The sequence below is a fragment of the Camelus ferus genome, chromosome 4 (assembly GCF_009834535.1).
Source record: "Camelus ferus isolate YT-003-E chromosome 4, BCGSAC_Cfer_1.0, whole genome shotgun sequence".
Lineage (NCBI taxonomy): Eukaryota > Metazoa > Chordata > Mammalia > Artiodactyla > Camelidae > Camelus > Camelus ferus.
In genome coordinates, this window is record NC_045699.1 from 54,011,100 (window position 1) to 54,032,017 (window position 20,918).

The 20,918-nt window shown below is 46.7% G+C and overlaps 1 protein-coding gene across 1 annotated transcript in view; it reads right to left on the bottom strand.

The window, feature by feature from the left end:
• Positions 1-20,918, bottom strand: part of PTPN3 (protein tyrosine phosphatase non-receptor type 3) — a 131,191-nt gene that overhangs the window by 43,030 nt on the left and 67,243 nt on the right. Inside the window, 9 exon segments of the mRNA XM_006180789.3 lie at positions 1,002-1,090; positions 3,562-3,649; positions 4,837-4,919; positions 4,921-4,958; positions 9,328-9,380; positions 11,599-11,643; positions 15,948-16,026; positions 18,596-18,638; positions 18,715-18,822. Of these exon segments, the coding sequence (XP_006180851.2) occupies positions 1,002-1,090; positions 3,562-3,649; positions 4,837-4,919; positions 4,921-4,958; positions 9,328-9,380; positions 11,599-11,643; positions 15,948-16,026; positions 18,596-18,638; positions 18,715-18,822 (626 nt within the window).

Genomic DNA, 20,918 nt, shown 5'->3' on the forward strand with positions numbered 1-20,918 from the left:
GCCAAACCCCATACAAAGCTGCTGGAAGCTGAGGATCACATAAGGAGCCGCTGGATTATGATGTAGCTCTTAAATAACAAGGACCACGGGCAGCCTGCTCCCTTTGCTGTCAGCTGCTTTGTGACACCGCGGCTCTGCGTGAGCTGGTGCGCACCCAGGGAAGACAGCTGAGGGCAGTGTGGAGCAGCCGAAAGAGGACAGAGACCAGCTCCACGTCCCAGCTGCTTTGGAACTTAATAGCCCCGTGTCAAGTAGCCTCTCTATTGTTTGCATAGTAATGCAAGTATAGTCACCATTAACTGAGCCTTTAAAAATATATATACATATACCAGGCCCCCTACTTAAGGCTTTACAAGCAGCCCCTCTGCTAAGTTTTGCAACAGTCCTGAAAGGTACGTGATCATTATACCCAGTTTTCAGATGAGGAAACTGAGGCTGGGAGCCACCACCTAAATGCTCAAGATCACTCAACCAGGAATGGATGGAGCCAGGGGCTGAGCCTGTGCTCTTACGTCCTCCACCAGGAAGCCTTCAGAACAGTGGGGAGAGCACTGCCTTTCTCAGACTGGTAAGGACTCAAGTCTGTCGGATTCCCTAAGTTTTTAGACCAGAATCGGGCATTTGATAAAATTTCAATTAACAACTAAGAAATTGCACTGAAAATGCAGCTCCTGCCCAGGGGAAGGTCTCTGAATTCTGTAAGGTACCACCCAGGAAGGATTCTTTAACTCTAAAACCTGCCTTATGCCATTTTATCCCCGTTTCCACAGAGTATTCCAAACCACAAGAGTAACTATGGGGAAGGGGATGCTGATAAAAACCAAACTAATTTTCCCAAGTAGTGGATCTGGATCACTTGTAGAGGTCAGAGGTAAAAACTTGGGAGAAAGTCTCTGTTCCTTCTTTAGAAATAAAAGTTTAAAATTAGAGGTACCATTACTTTTGTTCAGCATATTTTTAAAGCATGATTCAGAAAATAATTAGAACCAGTTTGCACTTACCAAGGATAGAAACTTGTGCAAATATATTTTCGGTACACAGCGATGCCCGCGGAAGCAATTCCAATCATTAGATCTAAATTGTGCAGATCCTGTAAAAAAGGAAGATTTCAGATTCATAGCGTGTTACTGTTGTGCTTCTGCCCTCTGCTAACTCAAGCACCCACGCTTTTATAAATAGCACTACGTGTAAGCTCTAACAGGAGAATAATACAGAAAAAAGGCAAAAATCTCCTCTAAACAGATACTTAAGATATAAGTACTCAGCACCAAATTCTTCTCAAGTGAAAGAACATCGCCTGACGGCCACATCTGGGTTCCACCGGTTTAGAAAGTTACCAGGCAAGCTCATTCATTCCACGGAATCACAGAACTGAACATTCGCCTTTCCATCGTCAACAATTAATAACAGAATCCATGCTAAAATCTGAAAAGGCTCGTCCCCTACACAGCTTTAAACAAATCTCAACACCCATCACTGCAAAGGCTTTAGCTATTAAAATGAAGCATAGAACGGCTGATTCTAAACCCCATGAAGAAACAAATAAAGCTTAGAAATCCAATGCAGTCAATACTTATTAAGAGCTTATGCGCTAGGCACTGCTGTAGGTAATGAAGATAACAAAAGGAAGACACAGCGACGACAAGGTGTTTTAAACTCGTTTGAGAACAAGCAATGAACGTTTTTAAAATAAAACAGTTCCTCCCCTTCAGTCATCTCCATCCTGGTTTACCCAATCAGATATTTGTGATTTTCAAGAAGGAGCAGAGCCTCCACTCAGTGTGAACCTCAGGTTTGCCACTTAGTAGCTGTGCTGCTTTGGGCTAAAGCCTCAGTTGTCCCTTTTGTATAATAAGGATTATTGAACCCACCTCTAAGAGTTTTTTCAGGCTGAAATGAGAGACTACACGTAAAGAATGTAGAACAGGGCTTGGCATGTGGTAGGTGTAGTAAATGTTCATCCCTTTCGCCTCTTAAGAGACAGTGGGACAAATCACTTAATGAACAGCAATACAAACATGGGGAGTTGGAGAAACTGGACCAAGAAAACACTGCTGATACAGTGGGAAGTCCAGACAGTAATCACTATCGGGCACCCAACTGAAATCACACGCTTAAAGCAAAACTAAATTTGCAAGGTGAAAACCAGGGTTGCACTGAAACATGATACTTTGTAACAGAATATACAGAAATATTAAGCAGGTGGGACAGAAAATTAGCAAGCAAAATAAAATAAAATAAAATAAAAATTGAATAAGGAAATAGATGAATGCTCCATAGCATTCTACCGGACAAAGTGGTACTTGCAAATGGAATAAAATGAACAGTCAACTACCAAAGCTGATGTTTTGTAAGATCCCATATCTTTTTCTTACTTTATTACCTATGTCAAATCTTGTCCCATATCCCGTAACTGCACAGCTATGGGACCAAAGTGACACAAAAGATATGAAAGCGTTTCTATGAATTGCAAAAATCTATATAGTTGCCAAGTTTGGTTAATTACTCAACTTCTCTGAGCTTCAGTTTTCTCTGTAAAATGGGATGATTAGAACACTGATTTCCAAGGTTGCTATAATCTTTAAATGAGACCTTATGGTCACATAGGAAAGCATCTAAAACAATGGCTGGTACATACTAGGTGTTTAACCAGTATTTGCTTCCTTTGGATATGACGTGGGCCAATTACGTAAAGGTCAAATGTCAATTAGACAGTGCGGGGGTCATGTACTGAAGCTACTACTTATGTGCTGAGTGACCTTTAGAAGACCCTGAGTATCAGTTTCTCCATCTGTAAGATGGGGGTAATGACAACACTCAACTCACTGCATTCCAGTGGGAAATAAATAAGCTACTGTATCTGGCAGATAGAAATTGCTCAGTAGACGATAGATGTTAGTCATTTTTATTTAAAAAGTCACAACCAATTCTAAATATTTGATTTTCATACTCATACCATCATGATTAAAAAAAAACTATCATATTTGAGTAACTAATTAGCTCTAATCTGAGCATCACTGAGATTAACTTGGTTCATTAAAGAGTCACTTGTAGGGGTAGGGTATAGCTCAAGTGGTAGAGCACATGCTTAGCATACACGAGGTCCTGGGTTCAATCCCCAGTACCTCTTCCAAAAAATAAATAAATAAACCCAATTACCTCCCCGCTGCCAAAAAAAAAAAAAAAAAAAAAAGAATTAAAAAAAAAGTGAATTGCATGGTATGTGAGTTACAAACCTGTTTTAAAAAGAAGTCACTTAGGAAATGGATTTCTATGTTTTTTGTTTCTTTAACCATAATATGAGATGGTCTTATAAAAATTACTTTTTTCTAACCCTCCTGACCCCTACTAAAGTAAAAAAGTCTTCAAGTGTGAAGGCAAACATGACAAAATCCACTGGATAAAAATATCCAGAAAAACTCGGTATTACTTTATAAACTTTTCAAGTATCTTTTAAAAAAAAGGTGTTTTTTATGATACTGGAAAAGAGACAGTTTCCAAGAAGCTTTCAAACTTTCAGAAATCAAAATCAAAATAACTTTTGAACTACAGGGTACATACCCTTCCACCATGCAGCTCCACTCCATAGAAGTCGAGGGTCCGGGCTATGTTGATAAAGCAAGATTCAGCTTCTGATTGCTTCAGCCCACTACCGAGGAAGACAGAAGATGCAGAGTTCACCCAGTAAACAGAATGTTAACACCAATTCTTAAAATTAACACAAATCTAAAAAATTTGTTCACATCACTATTAGGTTATTAAATACCTTATGTTATTCACCTTAAACAGCTGAACCCCTGAATTCTACGAAACCAGGTTTTTCTTCTTGTCCACTGAGTATGACTTCACCAAGCCCTCTGGTTTCTTTATTACATAACAGCTCATGCTGAGTGGGTTCTCCATATCCAGAGACAAAGACTGTCACCTTTTGGAATTTTCTGCCCCACTTTTTCCAAGTCGCTAAATTAGTATGTGCTCTTTGGGTCTTTCTGCTTTAATCTATCCTTTTAGCAGCGGCCTCAAACTTCCAAACGTCACTGTACTACTTTAGGATGCTGGCTCCTGCCTGGGAAACAATTCTGGGAGAGAGAATTGGCAGCGCCTTTTCGAAGGGACATTAGCTGCTTGGGCCTTTGTTTTTACGGCCTCCCCAAGAATGTGAGGTCCCTTGAGACCTGGTCTTCTCGGGCAGGGTGGCCCTTATTTGACCTGGCCTGAGCAAAGCTATTGCAGCTTTAAGTAAAAGGAGGCAAGGGAAGAGGAGGCCAAAACTGGGCGAATTTGTTGCGAGTGGAGGCTTGGCCCAAGGCAGCTGAAGGAGGCTGGTGCTCCTTTCTGGAAGGAGGGCAGTTTTGAACCCAGACAGGTTTGCCTGGTAAGGTCAGGGGCAGTCAGATTTATTTATTCAGGATTTTTTTTTTTTTTGAGATGGGGAGGGAAGTAATTAGGTTTATTTGTTTCCTTATTTTTGGAGGAGGTACTGGGCATTGAACCCAGGACCTCATGCATGCTAAGCACGCACTCTACCACTTGAGCTATACCCTCCCCTGGCAGTAAGATTTAAAATGGGCATTTCCTTCAGGAATTAACTGATTTCAACAATATCCCGAAAAAGAACACAGCAACCCCCCATCTCTCAGTGGATTTCACACTTTGCAGAAATGCTAGTTAGGCTAAATATATCTGCCACCATCAGAGCTCAAAGGCTCAGACCCCCGACATCTTGAAAGAGGATTCATGAGCAAAAGCAAGAGAAGACATCAAACACACGGGGACATGAGGGCTGACAGCACCCAACCTGAGTTCCCAAATTAGGTCACCCGTCCCACCTCTCACCTGTGCTGCTCATGGAGCGATTCCACCTTCGTTAAAAAGTCATCATTCTGATCCGGTATGAACTGACTATCAGAAAGATAGCCCTGGATGATGAATGGAAGAATCATGGTCCCCAAAATGAGCTATCAACACAGAACGAAAGGGAAATCGTCTTTTCAGTATGGTCTGTATTTACCAGCATCTGCAGCATCACAACAAAAACACTAACTGGAAATACTCTTATGAGAAGTTCTGCCACCACGTGCACCTGAGCTTCTCATTGGCTCCAGAGTCCACATTTATCATCTGAACCCTCAGCACCGCCCAAGTAGTCATGCAGGCTCCAGCTGGATTCTCTCTCCCCAAGGCCACACTAGGAGGAAAGGGGAGCCTGTTGGAATCCAGGTGCTATTCTAATCCCACACCTGCTCCATACTCTGTGGTCATCATAACATTTGCACTCATACCCCCGGATAGAGAAAATTAAGAGAAGCCACTCAGAAACATGCCATGCCCTACACACCAGGCACTGTGCAGACTCTCTCTGTAGAATCCCAAGGTTGTTACAACACTGGACCAACCTGCTGTAAACCATGGGTGTGGACAGAAGAGAGGTCATAATGACCTGCTCACTGTCTGTTTCTTGACCTACTTCCCTGGGGTTCAGAGAATTGTGGAAGAAAGGGAACAAGGATATGTTCAGAGGCCATGGGGATGGGATGGAAATGGGTGGGGCTGAAGAATCTGGACCCTGGCACAACTGAAAGCAGAGTTCTTGGGAAGACAGAACATTCTTACAGGAGTTGGAAGATCAGAAGACAGGCGCTGACGCTGTCAAGGAAATCACTTTGGGGACCTGCAACTGCAGAGGGAAGAGGAAGGGGGACCTTACAGAGGGACTCCTAGGCTGGTCCCTGGTCCAAATGATATATATCTTGATTTAGTCATCCATCATATTAACAGTCCCAATCCCTGTGCCTTTCCGCAAACATGAACAGCAAGGTTCTCTCTTTACAAATCACTGACGAATGTCTGAACTTAACACAGGACCAATGAACCGGTTTTCCCTTGGAATCAGTCGGCTACTCCATGCAATGTCCTGTACTGACCACTAGGGGGAAACAAAGTTTAACAGTCTTTGGAAACCATTTGCAAAACACAGGGCAGTTTCCACGTTGAATTCAATGACCAATGACTTCATCCCACTAGGTGCTCTCGATAACACAGTGAAAGACATTGCTTTTACCTCCATTAAACAGATAAGGGAGTTGAGACTCAAGGAAGGGACCTGCCGTGTTGCTCAGGCTGGTATCTTGGAGCCTAGACTCTGATCACAGTCCATATGCTTTTATCTATTTATCATATACCACATGCCCTAAACTCCAGAGTAACACACTTTTCTATGTGTGGGGAAGCAATACATGTGAAAGCTCACTGTAGCAGACGGGAAAGGAAATAAATGCTTATGTGGGAAACACCTTGTCTTGTAAGTTCCATGCATTCTTCTGCTCATATTTTATATTTTGCAGGACAGAGAATGTCCCAGGTACTCAAATGTATGGCCAGACAAGCGATTCTGCTGGGAAAACCCTTTACTTGCTATTCACCCAACTTCAACTTGATTTTGGAGGCTCTTCTCAGGGATCGTCCCTCGGAAGCTTTTCCACACCGACCTCCCCCTGTTGCTACCGCCCCCAAACCCAGAAGAGTGCATCCTCTCTGCCAGCATTAGCTGGTCCGTATCTGCCTCCCTACCAGGCTGGAGACCTCTTGTGGAGAGCAGTGGGCTCTACATGTGCAACCTGAGGCTGGTGTGGAAGCAGCACGTGGCAGAGGCTCAGAGAACATTATAGGACAAACACATATTTTCAAAAACTTCATTCTTTGACCCTCATAGACAGGCCACCAGTGATCTTCCACCACCAAGTCTGTACACGTTCTTTACCCACAGATCACTTTACTTTTTTCTAGTAAGAAAACGTGCTTTTGGTTAGCTTCCCTGACCACTGGTGGGCTTGTCTTCATACTTGATGTCCCTCTGGGACAATCCGGCAAAGGGTATCGCATAAAATTCAGGCTTACTCTGTGATCCAGCAATTTCATATCCAAGAATTAATCTTAAAGAAATGTATGCACAGAAATATGGTAAAATATGTATATGTATATATTCAATTGAGGGTGGAGGAATAAGAAACTTGTACTTAGAACTGCTTGCCAGACAACCTATGATATTATTAGCATGATAGTCATACTAATATTTCCACTGCAGCTAGTTTGGACTTTCTAGGTGCTCATAACTTTCTTTAGCCCCTATCCTATCAGTCCTTTGCAGAAGGGAACCTGACCACTGATGCTTAGAATTTTTATTTGCACTCTAAGTAATCTGTTTATGACAGGTTGTTCTTTAGACAGCGTTCTTCTGGGCAGACAGGAAAATACAGTGAATAGAGTTAAACAGCACCTGCCACGTGCCGGGCACTATTCTAAGAGCTTCACATATATTAATACATTTCATCTTCACTGCAACCCCATGAAGTAGATACCGTAATCATCCCCACTTGACAGATGAGGCTGAGGCCTGAAGAGGCTCCAGGTCACGTAGGTGTAAGTGGAAGAGCCAAGACCCAGGTAACACAGCTTCAGCCCCTGTTCTCACTGACTCAGTTAACAGTGATGGGCCAACTCTAAAGCGTTTCCAGTTACCACCTTCATAGGTGGTATTGAAACCATGTAGTCATATTCCAAGGTGTCACAATCACCAGCATCACTCCCATCTTACAGGTGAGAAAGCAGCGACTGAGAGGTACTATCACACTAGAAGCAGAGGGAGACCCAATTTTAAACGGAGCGTGCATCCAAAGCTACACCCTTTCACGTGCTCCTGCCTTTCAAACCAGAAGCTCTAGCTCTGAGCACCAAACTCGCTCTGTGATGCGGGAAAGCCCGGTCTCCTCGGCAGATCAGCCTCGCAGAGGTGGAGTCCACGGGGTCTAGTGGTCACTGACCACCCAGGTTGACTGGTGACCGTGCCACTTCCCACGGGGACACGACATGGCTGGGTCTGTTCCAGATGTCTCACAGGAGAGGGGAACTTTCAGACCCGCCTGAGGCTCGCCGCTGTCTGTGCCACCTCTTCCGAGCCTCCCATTCGGTGTGGGTAGGCGTGGGGTGGGGGGAGGAGAGGCAGGATATCCGGGGAGATGAGCACTGGGGCTTGGCTCACCCATGAGTGGGGTCACTGCTGAAGGTCTCTCTCCCACTTCCTGGTATCACTCGGCCACCTTGCCCCCACCTCTCCCAGGCCTGGCTTTGCTGCTGGGGAGCAGGCAGGCTTAAGGCCACCTCAGGAGTCCCTGTCAGCCTTCTCTTGCTACTTTGCCTCTTCTGAGACCAAAGTAGGGTGAGTATTTCAGCCAGTGCCTGCCGAGGCTGGTCCCTCCTGCTGTCTTAACTCCCCTTTGGGCAGTCAGCCAAGAGGGGAACAAGCCAAGGGGGCATGGGGCTCCCGGGGGGGGGGGGGGGCGTCTTAAGTCTCGAGCTACCCGCAGCTCTGCACGGGTTCTAGGCTGGTGCACTGCTGACTAAGTACGAAGTGCTATCTCACCTTCCATCTGGCTCTGCACACTTCCGTCATACTCACCCAGCATCTACCACAGGCCTGACCCGGAATATGTGCTCAGTCATGTTTGCTAACGGAGTAAGTGGGTTCCTACTTCAGCTTAAACAGACCTCGACGGAAAATTCCATCTGGACTTTCCATCCCACAGGGCAGCCACCAGCCACATGTGCACTTGAAGTGTGGCTGGTCCAAGCTGAGATGCACTCAAGTGTAAACTCTGGACTGGTTTTCAAAGACTTGGTAAATACCTTATTTTTTTTACACGGACTACATATTAAAATAATATTTTGTATATGCTGAGCTAAATAAAATACATTAGCTAATTATGACCCATTTCATTTTACTTTAATATGGCTACCAGGAAACTTAAAATTACATACGTAGCTCCTGTTATGTTTCTATTGGACAGTGCTGCTATAGGCCAACACATAACCCACCGCTCTACTGAAACTAAAAATAAATGCCTAAGATCTCAGCAGTGTTTCTGAGCAGCACTGAGCAAGGAGCAGGAATGATCTCTGGCAAATTCCTAAACCTATCTGGGTCTTAGCTCCCATGTCTAAAAGAGGTGACTGGTGGAAATATTTGCCCCACTGGGATGTGTTACAGAAGTCGAATCCAGTTCTGAGCGAAGGCTGTGGAAGATGTAATGTGCAACAGGTATCTTCTGTTTCATGGGGTCCCTGGGGAGGAAACCCCACGTCCCCTAAACCAACATCCCTGAGCTGGAGAAGAGTGTGAGGATGAAAGAGGACCAGGCCGGGCGACCAAAGAGATACGTCCGCCCAGCCGGACTCCTGGGCAAGACGGGGAAGGGACTCAGTCAAACAGGAGAGGACAGTGTGTTTCTTAACATACCGGCCAGAACAACCTGTCCATCCTTTGCAACTTACATTGTACTGCATAGGAGGCTAGAACCACCGCTGAGTTAAGAGGGCAGGTTAACCTGTTGGGAGAGGAACATATTAGGAAAGTCACAAGCACCCACAGCAGCCTGAAACACTCATGGATCATGGGTAACGTGTGTCTTTTTCTTGGATGAACCATTTAAAAACATCACAAATAATAACAAAGAATTTCATGAAATCAACCCAATCTCAAACAGGAAAGATAAATGTTAACATACGAAAGAGTTTCTGAAATTAAGAATTTTTCCACACTGAAAATCATACATATGAATATAAGTCCCATGAAGCTAACGGTCTAATGTTGGCTGGGTTTTGGCTGCTCAAGGAAGGTCGGCTCACATCACTAAGAGGAATGAGAAAAGTGTACTCTTAGATCAAGGAGTAGGCAGCCTTTGTCTCTTTCTGGTAAAGACGTGAGGCTTCTCTAACTGAATCCCTGAGTTCTGTTGATTCTGATTATTTATTTTTTTTAATTTTGAGGGGTACTTAGGCTTATTTATTTATTTAAATGGAGGTACTGGGGGTTGAACCCCGGACCTTGTACATGCTAAGGATGTGCTCTACCACCGAGCTCTACCCTCCCCCTCATTCTGGTTACCCACTTTCTAGAAGGGTGACATCCTCTTAGAAGGAATAAATAGAAAAGTATTCTGAATTTTGAAACTCCTCTCAGATCTAAATTACTTAATTAAATTAGTTACAATGACTGAAGGTCCCTAGACCTAGTCGCCCTCCTGAAACTTCCCGTCTAGAGGGAATGGTCCGTCCACCTCTCAGTTTCCCCGCCACCCACCAGAAACCCATGAACCCAGGGTTGGACTTGTTCTCCGTCTTTCCTCTTAAGCTCACTGCCCTCCCCAGCACCCTGTTTCAGCCAATGACTCCGTCTCTGTCTCTGTCGTATTCTGAATCATCTCTGTTCTCTGCATTCAAACACGGATTTCACGGTCTGCCTAGGAGCTCGGCCAGCAGATCTGGGGCAGGGAGCACTGCTGGGCGGAGGAACGCTTGGGGAAAGGGCTGAAGAGAAGCAGCAGAGTGAGGGCTTGCAGGGTGGGGGTGGGGGGGACACAGATTTTAAAAACATTCTTCCCAGCAACCCTGTGGGAAGTGGAAAAAGCCTGCAGTTTCCATGGCAGCCCATGAAGTTCCCAAGATATGTCACCCCACCCCCCGCCCCCCGCCACCTCTCTGACTAATCTGCTTGTCTCCCCAGGCTTCCCTTTCTGGTCTGCTGTGCTGCGGGTTGGTCCTGAAGCTGCACATGCACATGAGGGCAGCCTTCCCTATCTGAGGGGCCCCCATCTTTCCTCAGGTAACCACGTGCTCTGGCTGGAACTTCTCAATGCTCTCCCCACGTCTGGAGATACGATTAGGGGTTCTCGCCATCTTATTCATCTGGAGACTCAAGAGAGCCCATGGGGAGAGCAAACATCAGCGTGTACTTTCCCACCAAGACGGGCTTCAGTGAAATCTAGGCTGGGGTCCCTGTTGCTGGGGCTTCTGCTGCCCCTGCTGGTCCCAACTGCTTCATGGGTTCCTGTCTCATCTCCCCAGCCAGACCACAAGCTCCCTCGCAGAAGCACAGTGGAGGCTTCTGAGACGCTCCTCAGTAAAAGGAAAGAGGAGGGAAGAGTAGGAGCAAGGTGTGGCTGTTCCCACCCGTTTACCAGCTGCAGTGTCTCCCACAAGTCAAAGAAAACTCCGGATCTAGAGGAGGTGGCTCAGGGACCTCTGACCTGGAATTTGCCCTCCCTCCCTGAGCTGCTCAGACACTCTGCAGCCACAGAGACGGTCCTGATGCACAAGACGTGCTGAACCGTGGGCAGATGCTCCTGCTTCAAGCAAAGTCTCCCAGAGAAAACAGGCATCTCCTCTAGGTACCACGGGGCTCAGAGGGGACCTAAATCAGGCCTGACTTGCCTTCCCTGGACAAAACTCTTTTTTACATTCTGGGTCTCTCCCTCCCTCCCTTTAAAGTTTCTCAGGTCTTTACCAGAAAAGAGAACTGTACCTTTTGTAATAAAACTAGAACAACTAAAAGTGACCTTTATCAAATCCTCAGCTTCTCTAAATCAAGACCGGGCTAGAAACAGATGTCCCAGGCAAAATGTCACGCAGGATGCTGCTTTCAACATCCATTCGTTGTTTACATTGAATACTGTTACCAGAAATGCAAGCTCATTAGATTAAAACCAGGAATTTGAGTAGTCTGGGGCAACTGACAGGAAAAGAAGAACGCAAAATTCTCATTACCTTCCTTCACAAATATCCATCTTCAGTTGTAAGAAATACAAATGCCTAGGAAATAATTGTTTTCATTAATTCATAATACTCAAATTGAAATAAACAAACAAACAAAAAAAGGGATGAGTCAAGAACAAGACCTGCACATTTGAAAAACAAAACACACATCTCTGTCTAAAATGTCAGACGTGACACTTGGTTTTGCACACTGCAAAGCGGCCCCATTCAGGAACAGTGGCTGGTGTGGCTGCTGATGGGTGGGGGCGATTTCTAGGCGGCCTCCCACCAGCACACGCCTGTCCTAGGGATGGATGGCCAGGCAGAGAGCAGCCCACTGATGTCCGATCGGCTGGTGCCGCTGCCCGTGAGCACGACCCCCCTGGACTTTCCCACTCAAACTCGGGGCATCCGAGAGCACTGGGACCCACAGGCGGCCCCCGCACACCAAGGGGCTGCTGTTCTCAACACGGCATTTGTGCACCCACGTTCCCTCTGTGTGAAGTTCCTGAGAGGAGGAGGGTCTATGAAGACGCCTCCTTGGCTGGGCTGCAAACACCCAGCTGGGCTTTTTCCTGTGCCCCAGGAACTGTGGGGGCCCGAGCAAAAGCATCAACCTCAGTCCACCACGGGCGGCCAGGCCTCCAAGCTGAATTCTGCGCCTGGCTGTGAGCTCCCAGCCACGTCGCTTCAAAACCCGGGACTTGATTTGTGGGCAGAACTTGGTAAGTTCCTGGTAAGTCACAGGACCCTCCATCCAGGGCGCAGGGATCAGAAAGCACCAACAGCGCTGTGCAGGTTGGGAAGGGCCCCAGAGAGCGTTATATTTAGGGACCCGGCATCCATGTGACACTTGGCTGCTGGCTCCCACTTTTTTAAAACCCGGATTCACATGGGATAGACATTCCAGCGTCTGGCCAAGATGACAAAAGGGAAACTTCTTGAAATATAACACAGATGCAGCAGAAGTGTTCAGGGGCAGGAGAGAGAGAATTTTGGCAGTTTAGACAAATCAATCTCATTATTCCTTCTAATTTCCATGTTTAAAGGTCGAGGCACCTGTGTTTTGAGATGTGAATGCTTCACAGGGGGTTACAATCCCCTGTTTGCACAGTTCTGGGCTGTGTGTGGTACTTCATCACTTCTCAGGTCATTTCAACCTCACAGTAACTCTGTGCGGTGGGTACCACTATTTCTGGTTTTTACTGATGAGGACACAGATGCTCAGATAGGTTTTATGGGGTCAGTTATGTCTTACTTTAACCTGGACACTCCTGCTGCGAAAAAAAATCTGACTATGCTACCAATTTCTCAGGCATCTAAAGACTAAAAAGTTTAGGATCAATCTCCTAACTCTGATATTACTTTGACTACAATTATCGCCAACTACTCTTGACGTGCTGAACACCGGGGGACGTGTATTTGCTGACTCATGCTTATTCCATGTTGGAATCTCTATCTTTCCCACCTAGGAGAACACACTCAGTCCTTCCTAGTCTGCTTCTATGTTTATCCAAGCTGACATTTGGCCGGAATTAAGTGTTCTCTCATCCTGTAATGCTACTGAGAGAAAGAAGAGCAGGGAGAGAATTATAGACAATCCAGCGGTAAATCTGGACGCTCCCTGACGAGCCCAGCTGATCAGTATGTCTTCCTCGGGACGTAAAGGAGACTGTGACCGCCACTCAGCAAACGCTACCTTGTCACATAGTCAGCAACGTTTCTGAGTCACTCCCAGGACATCATACACAAAGAGGTCAACAGTGGAATGATGCCCAAACTCAGGAGACCTCCAAGGAACCTGGAAGGAGCCTTGAGACCGCCAGTGCTTACCAGTCTGTTTAGAATAGTCTACATTTATCAGAAACAGCAGACGTGGAGGCTCGCGGTCAAGGAGACATTTAGCAACTAGAATAAAGGAAGTCGTTAAGGAGAGATGCTCGGTGTGCCTGACCTCAGAAATGTAGTCAACATTCCTGCAGTATAACCCCATCCATGACCTCAACTTCAGAAAGAGAGCGACGAATGCCTCCCTGCCTAGATCCTCAGCAAACAAACATAAAACAACAAATACTACCTCTCTACTCCTTCTTTGATCCTTGAGAGCTAAATTTCTTTAAAGGGGAACTTAACGTTTGAATTGGCTACAGAGCTGGGGCCTCAAAAAGACATTATGCGTAATATGTACATAAACTCTACCTCAATTAAAAAAAAAGATACTGTGTGCCAGGAATACAAGTAAAACTCTTTAAGTAGAAACAAAACAAAATTAATATTTTCTTGAATTAATGGTGGAAGCCTGGCCCCGCCTAGGAAGAAGATCTGCAGGCCTGGCTGTTCCCCAGCTCTGGACCAGCACAGGGGTGGGTGTTGCCATGGCTCCGGCTGTCTTAAGGGAAATCGGGTGCCCACATTCCAGGAGGTGACAACTACAATCTGCTCCACACTCAGGGTACCACCCATCTTAAGATGGGAGGTGGGTGATGGGGTCGGGAGTCAGTCCAGAACCAGTGACTTTAAGGAGGGAGCCAGACAAAGTGAATTTTGCCTGGGACTTAGGTAGGAACAAAACCTAGTCTGCTACTCCTATTGAGTCAAATCTGCCTCTCGGTAGCCTCCACCCACCGGCTGTAATTCTACCAACAAGCACATCTAATTCTCCCTTTCCCATGACAGCACTTTGAAGATCTGAAAAGCAGCCTTCATTTCTCCGAGGCTTCGCTCCATCCTGAACTCCCTGTATTTCCTCAGCTGTCCCTCAAATGACAGGAAGGCTCAGAGGAAGATTCCTTCCTGTGGGGTACGGAAGTGGAGCCCAACGACCACGGGGCACTGGAGAGGGGCTCCTGCATTAGGCTGGCGCCAGCGACCCCTTCGCTCAGGTACGCTGGGGATCTCAGCATCTCAGGGAGGAGATGGGGCGACGGGTGACAATCACTAGTTTAGGCAGCGCAGTTCACACTTGGGGTAGGAACCCTTCTGTTGGTAGTAAAATCAATTTAATGAGCCACAACTGGCATTTAGAAGAAGGAAACAGAAAACTTAAGAGTGCTTTGTGCTTAGTATTGTTTTATGAACTGTCTGCTTCAGCAACTTATATATGTGTGTATATATATATATATATATATACACACACACACACACACACACACACATCTGTGTAATGCATTATAAAGCAAAATATGTTCTGTGTGGTTGTGATAAAAACAGCCCCACTAATTAAAACTATATATATATATATATACATTTTTTTTAAAGTATCCCTTTTTTTAAAGCATCTCTTGAATAATCTTGAATCTGATACTCAGTGATAGCCTGGGGAAATTCTGGTAGGGTCATTTCAAACATATTCTCATAGATCATGTCACCACTTTGCGTCCACTGGCTTATGAACCGACCTGCTGGGTTGAGCCTCCCTACACTACCCGAGTCCACCAGCGTAAGGAGCTGTGATGGGGAAAACTCCAAGGACCACGTGTACTCCCCATGGTTACCCAATGACTCCTGCGGGACATCTAATGCAGGCTTAAAATTTAACTTAATGGTAAACACAAGTCAAATCACAGGGAAGAGGTCTACAAAGAAGACAAAACAGTAACAGACTGATATTTGGCCTTTAAACATACTAAAAATTACAATGTGATGTGATTACCCTTTAAAAACAAAAAGGAAAAAAACCGAGTCCATGTTGGAACGGCAACAACTTTCCTGTGCCTGCCCCTCTGTCCAAACACAGGTCCCCACCCATAAAATCCACGTGCTGGGACACCAGAGGGGCCAGGACCCAGGCCAGGCCCGGAGGGGTAAACAGGGATGGCAGTGCTTGCTCCCTTATCTGCTTCACAGACCGCCTGCATCACCAACTCGTGATTCTCAAGAGGCCGGGAGCCGGCCCAGCCCGCTCTCTGTTCAGCTCCTACCGACTGGGGATCTCATACAAAGTTCTCAGTTCAGCTCAACCCTAGCCCTTCAGGGACACTGTGCCGTGTGATCAGTAGATGACTGTTTCACAAACTCCCTGCCTGCATGAGCAGAAAAGAACTCCATTCTCTGAACACAGGTGCTCAACGGGCTGGAGAGGCCGGATGGACGGTGGGGCGGGTGGGAGGCGGTGGATGGGAGTGTGCCGGGAACAGCGCCAAGCCCGGAAGGGAGAGTAGCAGGCCCAAGCCTGAAAACTGATTCGCCGATTACAATTTCAACATGTGCACCCACCTCCCCCCCTCTTCCTGGGATCTTTAATTGTTGGTGCAGCTACACCCAAATGAAGTATTTGGCCACAGTGATAAAATGAAGAGTACATTTTTAGTGGTTACTCATTTTTATATATTAAATAGAAAACTTAAAAAAAAAGTTATTACCTGGTTTGTTCTTGCTGCAGTGTGTTGGGATCAGGTATAAAAAATCTTACTCGAAAATGCAGGGTACAGGGGAAACCTCCTACAACATTTTTCAAAAACAAATTAAATTTTCCCTTTAAAAAAGTCAATGTATGTAAGTGGCTACTCTCCCAAAAGTGATGCATTTTTCACTAGACCACAGCTTTTTCCATCAGTAAAAGGACTAATTTCAAAAAAGGAGTGCATAAGTTAATTAAATTAATTCAGAAATCTCCAAGACTATGAGAAATAAGATATTTTTGCAACATCAGCATAGAATGAGGTATTATCTACTTCCTATTACATGTTTAACTTAGGGTTAAACATGTGTTCAAACAATGCACTCCATTATTTGCATTAGGAATTTTTTAAATCGTCAAGTCAGGCTATGCAAAACTCACAAAGAAATAATCTCTCACATATATAATGATTTCATACTTTTCAAATATTTTCATGCACATTCTTGAATTTAAACATCGCTGTGACTGGGAGTAGGCTAGGGTGCTGTCAATCGCACTGTTTAACAGATAAGCCAACAGTCTCAGTGATGTAAGTGACTTGTCCTAGGACACACAGCCGATGACAACACCAGGACTTTAGCACTGAGTTTTTTTGGTTGTGCAGTGCCACATTTCAAAATTATTTTTATCCTGGAAAATAATTCGTACTTTTAATGCAAAGTGAATTCTAAAAATGACTAACAGACTAGCAAACATCACACAGCTAATACACGCAAGTATGGCTTTCTGCAACAACACCAAGAGTCAACTCATGTGTAAGGACAGAATGAGCCCACTCCCCTCACTGGATGTGGCAACAGGAGATCAGATTGTGCTACCAAGACCCCATGCTCTTCTTCATGTCAATTTCACTCCTCTCCATTACTCAGGAAATATTCACTGGCCCTTTCTAGCCCATGCTCAGCACCTTCCTGCTCTCTGAAACTCAAGCCTTCTCCACCCTGCTCCCCTCACTCATCTCTACCTTAGTTCACTCTGAGCTCTGCCCACCCCGCTTCTCAGTGGTACCTTCCGTCTTTGCCTCCGGCCTGAATCAAAGATTCTAATAGTGTGTGCGCACCTATATATGCACCTCTGTCCAGAGGCCTGGGTACCAGTGGTGGTTCTCTAACTCTGGTTGCAGGCTGACTACCTCTCCATCAGGGGATAGTTAAGTCCTCGGACTGCCTTGGGATGCCCTTTCGGCTCCCCTTCCCTCCCCTGCTCTAAGTTGTCATTTCTGTGGCCCTGGCATGCCTCTCACCTTTCTTGTCCTCCTCTGTCACTCAGAGCATCCTGTCATGTGCTCAGGACTATCCCAGGACTGTCTTTCCCCTTGTCTATGTCCCCACACTTGGCTGTGAGCTCCTTGAGGGCAGGGTCCAAATCTGATTTGGATCTGATTCCCCGAGTGTAGCCCGGTGCCGTGCCAGAGTGCGAGCTTGGGACATGTCTGCTGAAAGAGTGAGTTAGTGAGGGGAAGAATGACAACACCTGTCCACGCCTGGGTGTGAACTCAAACGGGGGCAGGTAGGCGGCTCTGTGGCACCCTGAGGTACTTCTGAATGCTAAGGACACCACTCACGGGGGAAACAGCACCGAGGCCCTGGCTCCAGTGAGGGAAGCTATGGGATCAGAGCCAGGTCTCCCGTCTCTACTCCATCTCCACTCCTTCCCACCTCGGGGAGGGGCAGGTGGGGAATGTGGCATCACGGGTGTGCGCACTCGTACGTACAGATCCACCTGCCTTCACCCCTCAACCATCCCCTGGCCACCTCCTGTATGGAGCCACCAAGAGGGATGCAGAGAGGACGCGACAGGGGCTCTGACTTCAAAGAGCTCGCAGGTTTGCAAGGAAGATAAAGACAACTAACTATGAGGTGAAGGACAGAGTGCTCTAAGGCTCAAAGCAGACAGTGACGAATGCAAGGGAGGGGAGAGGGAGTCAGGGCTTCTATTAGAGAAATGGGATCCGAGGGGCTTTGACGAATGGCAAGATTTGGCTACAGGGAAGTGGGAGGGAAAAGCATCCCCAACAGAGGGAACAGACCGAGGGAAGGCACAGAGGCATATGTGTGGCCCTACATTCAGCCAGATTTGGGGCATAAGGTGCATAAAGGGGAACAGAGTGTGATGCTGGAAAACCAGGTGGAGGGTGGAGGTGAGGTGTGGTTCGAAAGCCCACCTAACTGGGAGTTAACCTGCAGCACTGGGATACACTCACGTGTCTATTTGTGACATTACCTACCTATGCCTTAGCTTCCAGAGAATGGAGCTCTGCACTAGGCAGGTGTGTGTGTCTCTCTCCCATCCTGGCTCTCACACTAGGCTAATAAACAAGGCCATGCTTCTTCCCCTTTCTTTCCTGTAAAAAGAACTGAGGCCTTCTTGGCTCTCAGCTGCCTTCTCTCCCCTTTCTCTTTCTTGGCCACAGCTGGCTGAGGACCCTTGCTTGGGGACTGATCTGGAAGCATCTCTGCTAACTCAGAAGTCAGACAGGGAGAAGTCAGATTACTCACGTCTCCCGGACCACCTGGAATCCAGGTACCAGCTGCTACGGTACACTGAGGGCGGGAGGAGAGAAATGGGCCGCGGTACATTAACACCTAGAGACGGGAAGGTCACACCCACCTTTTAACTGCTTCCTGATGGGTTTGCTTGCTTCAAGCCATCTCTGTTGGGCGAGAAAACATAAGATATAAAACCAAACCTTGCAGGAGCCCGGCACGTCTTCAAGGGAGGGTACTCACAGGAGAGTCCACTGAGTCATCACCGTGCTGCAAACCAAAATACTCCTTCTCGGTCACACCCAAGTGATTGTACGCCATATCCAGGAGAACTTGACCGGTATCTTGTTTCTAGGAAAAAGGATGTCGAGTGGGCAAAATTTTAAGATGAATTAAGAACTGGTGTTTATAAGTCTTTATTGCAGGCAAAAAAGTCTTAAAACATGCAGAGATTTTATGCACATACCTATTCCTACAAGAAGAAAGCCTTTAATAAATTTCAAGGTAAGAAGCTACATGGTACATATGGTAATGGGGCGAAGATAAACTATGTAAATATGATTTAAGACAATGAGGTTAATTTAATTTTCTAAGATTTCTTCCTGCCCCTGAGCTGAGGTTCCCAAGTGACAATGTCTAAAGTGGATAACTCAGATATCCTGATGACAGACAGCTCTCCGTGACCTACTCACGGATTATCTACTGCAAAATGCTAATCCCATGTCGGTCTGTGTTGGCTCCTTGGGAGCCATGAAAGCCTACACTGGGAAGAAAACTCTACTAACAGCATGAAGGAAGACGGCTAAGAATACTCAGACGCCATTCAAAACACCCTCCAAGTGACCTGGCAGGGGACCCGCTGGAGGATTATCTGCCTCCCTTCTCCCCGTCATCTGAAGTGAGAAGCTGGCAGGGACATTCAACCACCCTTCATGTCCAGAGCAGGACTCAGCCACCTTCATGACTCAGTATTCATGGAGCAGGCGTCGTGCTGGGTGTGGAGACAGAGCTGTAACAAGTGTCCCTGTCCTGCCCTCCCAGAGAGGCCGGCCAGGGGAGCAGCGACCATAACAGGGCACTCAGGGTACAGGGAACACGTGAGAGGCTGACACAAACGAGCCAGTCCACTGGGGACAAGGGAAAGCAGCCCCTGACCTGGGGCTGGGATGGGGACAGGGCTGAGTGCCCGGCCTTTCTTCCAGGCGCAGGAGCTAAGAAAAGGCATTTCAAGCAGCTGGCCCAGCAGGAAGGCACAGGGGTGGGAAATCGCAAATTCTACCTTAACAGGCTGACTTCTCCAGAATCCTTTGAACCAAGCCATTTAACTTAAGGGCAATATGAGTCAGAAATAGACCATGTATAGAACAAGCCAAGGTAGCTTTTTTGAGTGCCTGAGAGCAGACGGTGTACCTGAAAACAGGTCACGGTGACCAGGATAGGGAGAGTTAGATAACTGCCAGGCCCCCTCCGGCAGCCACTTCCCAGGCACAGTCATATTATCTGGTCTAAAGTGTGGGAACAGGAGACACGCCTACATCCTGAACACGTCCCCCTTTCCTGCTGGAGCGAGGGCCTTGGCACCTGCTGCTTCCTCTGGCTTCCCAGGTCACCTTCCATCACGAGGGAATCAGGACAGCGTGGAAAAGATGACCTGGTCCACGTACTCCTAATTATGAGATAGTCTCCCCGCAAATTATGAGATAGCTCATGATGCAAAGAGCCGTCTGCTACGCTTGTTGAAATTGTCTGTATGATTTTATATTATGTTTAATATGTTTTATTAATAACTATAACCTACTGGGCATCTACGAGGATCAGCCACGACATTCTGTGCAGTTTCTATATATGACCTCCAGTCTTACAGCAATGTCACACGGCCATTAACACCATCGCCTGAGCTCATGAGCAGAGGCTCCTGGAGGCTCCATGCCTTGTGCCATCAATCAGTGGATGGTCTGTTTGAAGCCAGAGCCTGCATGTTCCCACCTGCATCTCTCCCCTGTGGAGCGCATAACTCAGCCATTCCAGTATTGCCATGGCTCACCCAGTTCTCAGAAGGAATTAAAATATAATATAATACAGTATGGATACATTTGTACTAAAAACAGGCCTCCGAGCCTGGCCCCCATCCCAAGAGGTTGTCTTGGCTACCCCGGGTCACTCCCCGTGACTGGCTTGCTCTCTGGGCTGAGCTAAGAACAGCTGTTGCCAGGTCAGCTTCCCGGAGGACGCCCACCCGGGTCATAAGACAGTCTGGGCTGAAGAACCTGAACGAGACGGTGCAAATGAGCCCTACGAGCAGAAACAGACAAAGTGATGGAGATTCTAGGCTGCAACCTGGCCCTCAAGTTCAAGTTCAGGGTGAGTCAGCCTTGACCAGGCTGCTGGAAGCGTGGGGAGCGGCAGAGGCAGCACCGACGACGATGATGACCTTTATCACTGAGGAC